The 12,320-nt window shown below is 43.4% G+C and overlaps 2 protein-coding genes and 1 non-coding gene across 3 annotated transcripts in view; 1 reads left to right on the top strand and 2 right to left on the bottom strand.

Moving 5' to 3' along the window:
* LOC107449244 (uncharacterized) overlaps positions 1 to 12,320 on the top strand; it is a 121,996-nt gene that overhangs the window by 38,777 nt on the left and 70,899 nt on the right. The gene's annotated exons all lie outside the window — the stretch shown is intronic.
* LOC147808712 (uncharacterized) lies at positions 1,591 to 7,815 on the bottom strand. The gene has a single exon (XM_087165045.1). It carries the CDS (start codon positions 7,813 to 7,815, stop codon positions 2,155 to 2,157), a length of 5,661 nt encoding a protein of 1,886 aa, XP_087021171.1. The 3' UTR covers positions 1,591 to 2,154.
* Positions 10,549 to 10,666, bottom strand: LOC147808711 (U2 spliceosomal RNA). The gene has a single exon (XR_015434397.1). It is a non-coding gene; the product is annotated as a U2 spliceosomal RNA (small nuclear RNA).

The following is a 12,320-nucleotide window of genomic DNA, read 5'->3' as shown; positions in this document are numbered from 1 at the left end:
TCAACTCATTCGCGGAGGGGTTCAGAGGTGTTCACTAAAAAATTAAAAAAGCAAAATTACAACTCAAAAAAAAGGAACCTAACAGCTAGGGGAGTAATTGGATCACATAATAAACAAGTAACCTGTTGAAGCTGAAACAGAATTAAGATTAGTGCAACCCAAGCTGAAATAAAAATTAAGTTAGTGAGTGAATCAATCAAATTGGAGAAACAACCCTTGTAAGAGAAGTAAAAACATAATAAGCAAGATATATCAAACAAAAAAAAAATAGAAATAATAATTAACCGAAAGGAAAGAAGAACCTAAGTATGAGGAGGGCTGACATAGTTCTTCAGGAAGGAGATAACACGAGGCCATCTCATCCTTCCAACTCCCAAAGGAAGATATTTGAATTAAATCAGCGGAGGAAGTTTAAGTAAAGATAATTTAACTTAAATAAAAACATAAAAATAAATAAAAAAACAAAATATTAAGAAGGGCTGATTCAATTCTTCAGGAAGGAGATAACACGAGGCCATCTCATCCTTCCAACTCCCAGAGGAAGATTTTTGAATTTAATCAGCGGAGGAAGTTTAAATAAAATAAATTTTAAAAAAAAAATAAATAAATAAATATAACAGGAAAGGGTGATAACATTAATAATTAGTTAAGGAATCAATAAGATGATCATAGCAACAACATTGGAGAAAAAATAAGATTAATCAGGTGGTAAACAGCAGAAGTCAAAAACATAATTAACCCAAGTGATAGTGGAATATAAAGAAGTTGGACACTAATGAAATGGGGAATAAAAATGATAAAGACCAAAATTGGGGAAGAAAAAATTAATAGGTATAGTGGTAACCAAACAAAATTAAAGTTAAAAGTTAAACCAACTGAGGACGATGGTAAGTATTGAAAGTTAAACATTAATAAACTGGGGAATTAATTAAAGTCCTACCGTCCGACTAGACCTGTTTGTGGGGCCTTGTGCTCCCAGCCGAAGTCTTCGCTCCTGAGCAGAGGGATACTCTGCCAGCAGCGAATCCAGCATGGCTGCGAGACCATCCAAGGGGTTTACCCACTTCCAGTCGGAAAACGAGCTCAGCACAATGATTTAAGAGAGGGATCTCCCCCATACTTAGTAGAGGAACTACTAAGCTGCCATGGGAGCAGGGAGAGAGATCAGAGAGAGTTTAGGAAACAGTTTTGTGGCAAGCAGCTTTGGCGGAACGAAGGGTCGACTTACTTGCGGGCGCCCTTTACTCTTGCTCCTTACTGGATCATGCCGAAAAAAAATCGGAAAAAAACATAAAAAAGGATGAAAAGTTTCCTAGCGCCACTGTGTTCCACAGTTTTTGCTGGACGGAGCAGGGGAGAGGCAGACTGCCGAAACAGCGCCCAAAAGAGGGGAAGCCCTAGCTGGTACGTGGTGTGCAATACGTACCAGTTCCGCGTTTCCTCATAGAAAATAACGAAAATGGATTTGCAGTTCAATACGCATCCAATCCGTGTCTTCTCATCGAAGAAAATCGGAATAAGGGGGTAACCGTCCAAATCAATATAACCTCCAACCACAACCTAATGCAGCATTCACAGATTAAGCTGATAAGAACAGATTTTTGGGTGGGGGAGGTGCCTCATAGGAGTTTCCTAATCATAGGCGAGGTACTAAAAAATAACAGCAAAGAAAATAGCTAAAATTACGTTAAGGTTAGGATAGGTTAGGCAGACGTTAAAGCATAAGCTAGTCTTATGGTATGATCAATTAACAAATAGAAGACATTGACAGAGTCAATAACTACTATTGATAGGATAGCAAAAATAACAAATTAAGGATAGCTGGTACAATTGCACAGGAACCTATATTATCATGGATAACCAGACCATCCAGATCTATTTGGATTATCGCTGAATGGTGTGTATACAATTGTAGCAGGGGGAATGAAAGATAGGAAGTTTAAATATCTATAAAAAACTAACACGTTTACTGGGGTACCCAAAAATCAACGCGGGGCGTAGCCTTTATTGATCCTAGCAGCACATATCATACACTAAAATTACAGTACTACAACCCCACAATTACGGGGAGGGCAGAGCATACAAAAATATATAATAACAATAACAGTAAGGCAGCGAGAAAAGATGGTAATAGGAGGACTAGTAAAGATGTACTTACTGTTGGGGCTTCCCTGTGAGATGCTCCACGTAGATGTTTCTGGAAGTGCGGATGGTGTCGCTGACGCATAACTTTGCCATCTTCTTAATGTATCTTCTGGAGGCAAACAGCTGAAGGACAGGGTTGTTGAGTGTGTCCCAGGAGCCAAGTGAACCCACAATAATTGCATTTGTTTCGACTGATTTGTAGGTCTTCCTCAGTTCCTGTTCCACGTCCTTGTAAGCGTCGATCTTCCTTTGTCTGGCGGCACGAAAGGAGTCCTTCTGGTTCTCAAACGGGATGGTTACATCAATGATGTAGGCCTTGTCACCTCTTGCTACCACCAGGTCAGGTCGTTTACCACCACAGTTCGGGACCACTTGATTTTCATACAGGACGTTGAATCTGTCCTTATACAGGGCAGCATTCTTCACCCTGTCCACGATGTTGTTGTGGCGGAGCTGCATCAGTCTCGAGTACTTCATGCAGTGGTTAAGGACATGAGGCAGTGTTTCAGGGAACTTGTGGCACCTCCTGCACAGAGTGCTGTGATTTCCACTACGGTTACCCTGCTCCACATACCTCCTGACTGCATTCAGTGGCACGAGATTGAGCCTTGCTCTATGAATGAATCGCCAGTCACAGAACCTGGTGTATAGACCGTCATCCACAAAGTGAGAGCTAGCGGGTGACTCAGCAACTACACCCAGCACCTTTCCCTGGTCCTTATAGTTGTTGGTCAGGTCCAATGAGATCTTCGTCCGCTCTTCACGTCTAAACTTCTTGAAAACCTGGCGACGATCATTGGGCGCCAGGATCGCCCTACCAAGTTCCAGAATCAGATCTCCCGCATTCAGTTTCCATGTCACGCCAAGGCGACACGAAGCCTTCCTGCAGTTGGTCCAGATAGAGGAAATCGGATTGGTTGAACCAGCATCCTCCCGCCGCTTATTTTCTGACAGGTACTTGCACACATCCTCCGGGGAGACCTCCTGAAGCTTGTACCGTCTGGCAACCAGAGCCGAGATGTCCTTCCATGCGAGCTGACTGATGTTGTGGTCGGGGGAGGTCAGGAGCTTGAACGCCGAGTCCACCATGGCAATGTCAGAATCAGTGGCACAGTGAGGGATACCCATCATGCCAGCCGATCTGTCACCGTACAAATAGTGGTTGCTCGCGTTTGGTGGAAGGTTGAGGGTCTCCTTGACGTATTTCCTGATATAGTTGTCGACCTGCTTCCATGATGACTTTGGATGCTTCCCCGCTCTCATGTCGAACATCATGGCCGGGAAGAGGAAGGTCTTGATCGCGTTGAGCCTTTGCCAGGGAGCAAGCTTCGACTCAAGGATGTTCTTGGCCAGATCAAGGTACTTGTTGATGGTAGAGTTGGCCGGTAGAAGTCTGAATCCCACAGGGTTGCCCAGGAACTCCTTCTCCTCGCTTTCGGCTAGAGCCCGAATTGGATTATTGTTGATGTAAAATAAAGTATCTCTAATACCAACTGGCCTCTTACCTGAAAGGTGTATGCTGAAGCACTTGGGAGCCTTGATGACCAGTCCGAGCTGCTGGCAGATGTTGTTGGCACGGTCAAGCTGGTCCTGGAGTTCATCAGGGGACTCCGCTAGGAAGTTGATGTCGTCAGCATAGGCAAGGACGTGATGTCTTGGGTTGGTCACAATAGGGTTGTTGTTGGACTCGTGAGGGCCTTGCATCCTGGAGATTGCTGCTTGTGTGATGTCAAAGTCATCAAGCGAGTCGTCTAAGTCAGTGGGGTTCTCCTGACGATGTTGGGTCAGGTCCTCGGCAGCTTGCATAAGAACCTCCTCCGGTGAGGCTCGCCTTTGCAGGCTCCTCACCAACGGATCAATAGCTAAATTGAACAATGGTCCGCTGATGGGGTCGCCTTGCTTGACTCCGGATGAAACCTTGATCTTTTTGGTTGGTCCATCCAACGTGTTGATGGTGACGTAGGAGTCAGTGTATATGTCCTTTATGACAGACGAGAATAACTCACCGGCACCATAGAAGTCTAGAGCGTTGACGATAGTGTCGTGTGGTACAGAACCGAAGGCATTGGCGAGGTCCAAGGAGCCCACACAAGCTTCAGTTCTGTTGAGTCTGGAATCTCGCAGGAACTTCTGGACCACGAAGTTGTGTTCGAAGACCCCATCATAGGGCATGAATCCCTTCTGGCAGTGACTAAGCACGTCGTAGGACGTCAGCCAAGTCATGAACCTGTCGCACAGGCATCCCGTGTACACCTTATAAATGGTGGACGACAGGGAGATTGGTCGCCAGTCGGAGATATCACTTGAGTCACCCTTTTTGGGGATGAGCACAACTCGGGAGGACTTCCACTCACTCGGGATTTGGCGGTTTGCAAGGCAGATGTTGAATATTACCGTCAGCAACTTGCACTCAGGATCCAGGGCCTTCCAATGCTGAAAAGTCAGCTTGTCGGGCCCAGGAGCCGTATTGTTGAAGCGCCTCAGGCGCCTATACACCTCCTCCTCCGTGAACGGCTCCATATTCACAGGATCTTCTGCAAAGGACGTGCCCAGGAAAGCAGAGTCATCAGCATCTTTATGGCTAAGGCTCTCTTCAAAGAAGTCTTCGATGGTGCTCTTCGGGATGGGGCAAGTGGCAGATGGGATGCCGGAGATGTCCCTCATGCACCTCCTCTTGTTTCTTCTGTAAGCCTTCTGTATCCTCGTGGCCTCTGCGTTTGGGTTGTTATCATCCTGGTGGTGGTGGGTCCTGGGTAATGTAGGTGAGTCGTCGGGATGAGGGACCTTCATGTGCTCTCTCCCGGAAATAATCATATCCTCGAGTTCACAAGTGAACTGAGTCCATCTATCCGCGGAGTCGAGCGTGGAGATGGCAACGAACTTCGGAAGGTAGTCCTTCAGCAAGAAGTCGTCCATCTGCGCAACCTCATCATGTTGGATGTCGTAGGAGTCAACAATGATGTCCGTACCCTCGTCTATGTCGAGTGCAGAGGGAGTCAAGGAGTCTTGTGTGTCATGATTAGCCGACGTAGGTGGTTCGTCCGGTAACCTGGATTGACAAGGAATAGGAGTAGGGATTGTGCTTACCTTATTCCGTTCGTTTCCAGGACCTGCTCGTCTAGGTGGAATGCGAGCTGGTGCAGCGGAGGTGGACTTACCTTTCTTTACCTGCCTCTCCGTATCCTTGGAAATCCTGGAGGTAGCAGTCTTAGGTTGCCTACTCGACTTGTGCTTGGTGGTATTGTTTAGAGAGCTGCGATCGATATTGTCCATGATTGACACTTGTGTGGTGGAGGTAGCAGCTACGTCACCCAGCATCGGTTGCTCTTGAGTCTGAAGCACCTCGAACCTGTTCCTCACCACGGTGGCATATGTGGTGTTCGGGTTGGGACCGTTGTTCAGAGTGGGTTGGTGCTTGCGGGGCTTGATGTTTGGCTTACTAATAGGTTGTACCTCAGCCTTGGCCACGCTTCTTGCATGGGCAGTCTCGTGGTTGAGTAACCCTCGCTTGGACATGAACGCCTCATTGCAACATTTGCACTTAAAATTGTGCGCACCAGGGTCCCTGAGGACGAAGGCAGACTCTTGAAAGCAGGAATGCACCGAGGGTGTTCTGGCAAGTATCAATTTGCGGCATTTGCCACACCAGTTGCTAGTCTTCACGATGGTGAGGTCGTGGGCAGTCTTCAAGTGTTTTTTGATGGATCCGGTGTTGTGATACCATCTGCCCGTCTTGTACGTAGCCCTACAACCATCGATGACGCAGGGAGTAGGGGATCTTATTGGGAAGACCCAGTGGAGGACACCATCCTCGAAGCATGAGCTCTTCGGGCAATTCTTATTCCTCAAGGTGGAAGGTGCGCTTGTATTGGTAGGGTTGTTGTCAGGTATGCCGGTTGTGTGACCTGTACTAGGGGAGGAAGTGGTAGTGTGGTTATCAGCACTTACCTTTCTGCCAGTCGTCTTCTTCCTCCTTGGATTGGTATGTTTCGTGCGTGGCCTGGGAGGAGTAGTGTTGTCACTTACCTTATTACTATGGCCGCACGTGTCACCCACCAAGTCGACCTCGTCCACCTTGCTGTTAAACAGAAGCGGTCTAGCCTTGTGGATCCTGCGTTGTTCGCCTGGAAACAGGAAGTCGTCCCCTGAGTGGCGGACGGTGTTAAGGCCACTCGTGGATGGTTTGTTAAGGCACTGGTCAGTCCTACGATCCAGAGTAGGTGAGGAGTTGGATGTTGTCAAAATGTGAGTAACATCCAGGTGCGTCTCTAGGTCCCTGAGAGAGAGGAAACTGACCCCGCATTGCTGACATCCGAACCTCTTAACAGCGGCTGGTGGCAATGGTGGAAAGTCGACGTCCAAATCGATGAGCTTGGGTTGACCACCCTTGAAGGGCCTAAGTGTTGGCGGAGATGGGCACGAGGAGGTGGAGGCAGGACCACTAGGCGTAACCAGGACTGGAGGCGACAGACATCGTTCGAGCTTGTGCGTGGGTAGCACATCATCAAATGCAGTGCCGTTAATTCCAACCTCGAGTAGGTGGTTAGCGAGGGAGCCATGATTCTTGAACAGCCTCGTGCAGTGATGGCAGCTGACTGGGATGGTGGAGAGCTGGTCACTGTAAATGTCACGCAAGTCCTCCTCGAAGATGGCCATATATTCGGTGATCACATCAAGGGGAAGCAGGTGGGCGGCGAGGTGGACCTCAAGTAGCCCAAAGTCGCTGCAGGGTGCCTCGCAGATGTAACATTTGATGACCCCAGGAGGGATGGTGATCATCTCATCAGTACTGCGTGGTGGTTTGCTAGCCCTGATGGATTGCAGTTCTGCAATGACCTTGTTGATGGTGGCTGCTTCCTGGAACTTGTCAAGCTGCTCGACGAGGAAGTGGTCAATCCGTACGTCGCTGAGGTTAGACAGGCTGTTCTCGTTGGTTGGAACATCCACCTGATGGGTGGGATCATCAACCAAGCGAGTTGTAGCAGGGAGTGCAGTAGTCACAGCATCACTGGTAGGTACATCCTCTATATAGTTAGGGGGATCGTCTACCATGAATAAGTTGGGGGCGCTGTCGTTGGCAGGTACCTCCATGCTTATGGGATCGTCCGCCGGTGAATGCTGTACCATTGCGGGTGGAGGGCAGCTTGCCCTAATGGGGGAGGTAGAGATGTCTGGATTAGACAAGCAGCCAGAAAAGGTCAGCAGTACAGGATTAGTCGGAGCAGTGGTACTCATAGTGGGACTGAGGCAGTCGTCAGAAGAAAAAACAGCCGAATAAGTGGGGCTGCCGTGCTCAGAGAGGACGTCGGCCACGCAGGGATCAGAATCACTACCCTCAAAGGTAACCGATGTCAGAACAGATGAAGAACTAGCACAGTCTGTCAGAACAGGGGACCTGGGCACTGTGGGCTTGGGAATTTTCTTTCGCTTACTGAAGCAAAAAGAAGGTGCGACGAAGCTCGCAGCATGGCACAGTGGGGGAGCAAACTTATGCTGCCTACACAGGTCGACCACGGCCTTAAGGTGATGATTATACAAGTGCAGTGAAATGAGTCTGTGCGAGTCGCATCGGTGCTCGCAAAAAGTGCAGCAGAAGAGGATGCCCTTGTTTGCATTCGGTCGATGAGCAAGCAGCTCGTTAATGGTAGTCGTAAAACTGTTGCTGTCCATGATTAAGCAGTATCACAGTGGAGACAAGTTGAAAATATCAGTGACCAAAAGAATGTATGAGAACGAAATAATAAGCAGGGGGAGAAACCCTCATCAGAGTGTGGCAATAGGACAGTAGGAGGGATAATTGGTGTAAGTAGTGCTGAAGATATAACCAAATGATAGTAGAGAACTAAATACTTGTTGGTTTGATTTAAATAAAAAAAAAAAAAATAAATAAAAAAAAAAAATAAAAAAAATAAAAAAATAGATAAAATAAAAATGGGTTGGAAAGTCCCTAACAAAAAGAAATATGGAACCAGAAAAGACTGGGCAAGCCATGTCTTCCAAATTCCCGAAGTACTAATGGCTGGTTCCATCGAAAAATCGGTACCTATAGCATAATCTCCTAATCTCTTAAGAGATTAATGCAACCACGTTCACGAGGAATTGGTGGCTGGTATACAAAAAGATTAAAACATAAAAAAGGAATTAAAAACGGGGGTGACCTCAAGAGATGTATTGGAAACAACCCACTAGAAGGATTGAGAACGAACGTCTCTGTTTATCTAAGTGAGCCCAATACATCCCCTTTGTCACCTCTGGCAAAAACTGGCTCACCTCTTCCAGACAGGCACAAATTATGTGGAATTCGTGTTGATCCTGTCAACTCATACGCGGAGGGATTCAGAGGTGTTCACTAAAACATTAAAAAGTTAAATTAGAAGCTCGAAAAGGGGTAATCAAAACCAACAAGAAGGTGATGTGATCCAAATAAAAAATAAGAAACAAAAAGATAAACAAAACATAAAAGAATAAAAAAACAAAAATAAAAGGGGGGAGGGGAATGAATTATTAAATTACCTATGCCTAAGAAAAATGGAACCAGAAAAGACTGGGCAAACCATGTCTTCCAAATTCCCGAAGTACTAATGGCTGGTTCCATCGAAAAATCGGTACCTATAGCATAGTCTCCTAATCTCTTAGGAGATTAATGCAACCACGTTCACGAGGAATTGGTGGCTGGTATACAAAAAGATTAAAACATAAAAAAGGAATTAAAAACGGGGGTGACCTCAAGAGATGTATTGGAAACAACCCACTAGAAGGATTGAGAACGAACGTCTCTGTTTATCTAAGTGAGCCCAATACACCCCCTTTGTCACCTCTGGTGAAAACTGGCTCACCTCTTCCAGACAGGCACAAATTATGTGGAATTCGTGTTGATCCTGTCAACTCATTCGCGGAGGGGTTCAGAGGTGTTCACTAAAAAATTAAAAAAGCAAAATTACAACTCGAAAAAAAAAAGGAACCTAACAGATAGGGGAGTAATTGGATCACATAATAAACAAGTAACCTGTTGAAGCTGAAACAGAATTAAGATTAGTGCAACCCAAGCTGAAATAAAAATTAAGTTAGTGAGTGAATCAATCAAATTGGAGAAACAACCCTTGTAAGAGAAGTAAAAACATAATAAGCAAGATATATCAAACAAAAAAAAAATAGAAATAATAATTAACCGAAAGGAAAGAAGAACCTAAGTATGAGGAGGGCTGACATAGTTCTTCAGGAAGGAGATAACACGAGGCCATCTCATCCTTCCAACTCCCAAAGGAAGATATTTGAATTAAATCAGCGGAGGAAGTTTAAGTAAAGATAATTTAACTTAAATAAAAACATAAAAATAAATAAAAAAACAAAATATTAAGAAGGGCTGATTCAATTCTTCAGGAAGGAGATAACACGAGGCCATCTCATCCTTCCAACTCCCAGAGGAAGATTTTTGAATTTAATCAGCGGAGGAAGTTTAAATAAAATAAATTTTAAAAAAAAAATAAATAAATAAATATAACAGGAAAGGGTGATAACATTAATAATTAGTTAAGGAATCAATAAGATGATCATAGCAACAACATTGGAGAAAAAATAAGATTAATCAGGTGGTAAACAGCAGAAGTCAAAAACATAATTAACCCAAGTGATAGTGGAATATAAAGAAGTTGGACACTAATGAAATGGGGAATAAAAATGATAAAGACCAAAATTGGGGAAGAAAAAATTAATAGGTATAGTGGTAACCAAACAAAATTAAAGTTAAAAGTTAAACCAACTGAGGACGATGGTAAGTATTGAAAGTTAAACATTAATAAACTGGGGAATTAATTAAAGTCCTACCGTCCGACTAGACCTGTTTGTGGGGCCTTGTGCTCCCAGCCGAAGTCTTCGCTCCTGAGCAGAGGGATACTCTGCCAGCAGCGAATCCAGCATGGCTGCGAGACCATCCAAGGGGTTTACCCACTTCCAGTCGGAAAACGAGCTCAGCACAATGATTTAAGAGAGGGATCTCCCCCATACTTAGTAGAGGAACTACTAAGCTGCCATGGGAGCAGGGAGAGAGATCAGAGAGAGTTTAGGAAACAGTTTTGTGGCAAGCAGCTTTGGCGGAACGAAGGGTCGACTTACTTGCGGGCGCCCTTTACTCTTGCTCCTTACTGGATCATGCCGAAAAAAAATCGGAAAAAAACATAAAAAAGGATGAAAAGTTTCCTAGCGCCACTGTGTTCCACAGTTTTTGCTGGACGGAGCAGGGGAGAGGCAGACTGCCGAAACAGCGCCCAAAAGAGGGGAAGCCCTAGCTGGTACGTGGTGTGCAATACGTACCAGTTCCGCGTTTCCTCATAGAAAATAACGAAAATGGATTTGCAGTTCAATACGCATCCAATCCGTGTCTTCTCATCGAAGAAAATCGGAATAAGGGGGTAACCGTCCAAATCAATATAACCTCCAACCACAACCTAATGCAGCATTCACAGATTAAGCTGATAAGAACAGATACTACACTTTGATCTTAGCCAAAAGGCCGAGAAGCGATAACTGCACTCATTTTTGCAAAATTATATCAAAAACATTCAGAGTCGGAGACTTTTCGACCCAAACGGAAAAAAATTCACCTCTCTAAACTGGTGTAACAGCTTTCTCTGGTCAGCAAACGATGCTCAAATCATGGAAATCTTTATATTTTGTCCTATATTAAATAATTTAAAGTTGACATTTACGCTGGCCCTCTATATCCAAAAATTTCAAAAAGTCAAATTTTCTGAAAAAAAAGAAGAAATTTTTTTTTGGGGTTTTTAAATTAATATTTGTTAAAAAAGACAATATTCTTTCACTAGTTTCTTAAAAAAATATTCTTATTTAGTAGCTAATTTAAAAAAAAATTAATTTTAATTGATCATTGAGTTTATTGAATCAAAATGCTTTGCTATGCATTAAAAAGTAGCATTTCGCAAAAATTCACAATTTTAAGACCTTAATCTGCAGTTAAATAACTGCGTTATGACGATCGCACAAATAAAGGCTTTAATTCTGACTAAACAATTGCATAGGAATGATCATTAATTAAATGCTACATTTGTAACAGAACCAAACAAAATACAGTCTACAGTCACAGTATTTACATTCATTCAAATTCAGGTCTTATAAAATTTTTATCTAAGCAGCACTGATATAATTTTTTTTAAAATTAGTGCCTTTCTAAAAATCAGTAATATAAATTACTGCATTCTATTAAACAGCCATTTCTTATATGTGTATTAAATTTTTTGAAATATTAGCCAAAAAAGTATTTTTGAAAATAATGTAGTTATATATCTTGCGACTGTAATAAAATTAATAATAAATTATTAAATAGAAATAAAGAAAAAAAACTTGGTTAAAACCGACTCCCTCCCACGAGTAGGGATTTCATTTTTGACTATTAACCCCTTGGGGACGGGTGATTCAGAAAAGCATTCGTACAAAATCAGAATCAGGATGTAATTAAGTAAAAAACGGTAACTTAAATGTAGTCGTTTCTAATTTGACAGACTTACTTTGCTTTTACTTTAATTATTGTTAGTTTAAACATGTATATAATCAATGTTAGTTCAAAGTATAACTAAATAGTTTTATTTAGAACAAAGTAATGGTGAATTAAATTACTCAAACAATTATAACTCCGCCCACATATAAACTGCTAAAGAATTACTTTGATTACCAGTTTTATCTTTTTACCCCGGTTGATACGGTTTTATGCTGGCACGTATTTGTGACAGTCGGCGCGAAAGGGTTAACGTCGGCCGGACGTAATCGCTCGTAAAGATCATTATCATGTGCCGTCTATCAATTCAATTCGACGTGTAGAACGGTATTCAGTTCGCCCCCCTGAGCAGACCCTAATGGTGAAAGTAGGCGTTACTATTCTTATATAAAGTTAAAAGTGTAGAAACGAAAGGAGGGGGAAATGCATGTAATTTGTGTGTAAATGCACGGCGGGCGTTGCGTCTAAAAGCGGGACGGAAAAGAGAAAATACTGGTAGAAAAGCTATTTCAATATTAGATAATATTCGTGAGGAGTTAATCTATTCTCAACAATAACAATTAACTGTAAGGAAATTTATCATGGTTCGTTCGTTCTCTGTTGTTGTAGAACTGGGCATCTGAGGCCTAAATGGCTCTTTTCCCATTCATCTTGAAATATCCCATGA

This window comes from Parasteatoda tepidariorum, chromosome 5, assembly GCF_982258835.1.
Source record: "Parasteatoda tepidariorum strain Cologne lab strain chromosome 5, Ptep-v5.0, whole genome shotgun sequence".
NCBI lineage: Eukaryota > Metazoa > Arthropoda > Arachnida > Araneae > Theridiidae > Parasteatoda > Parasteatoda tepidariorum.
Note: the sequence above shows the minus strand (reverse complement) of the source record. Positions and strands in the feature narration are given on the sequence as shown.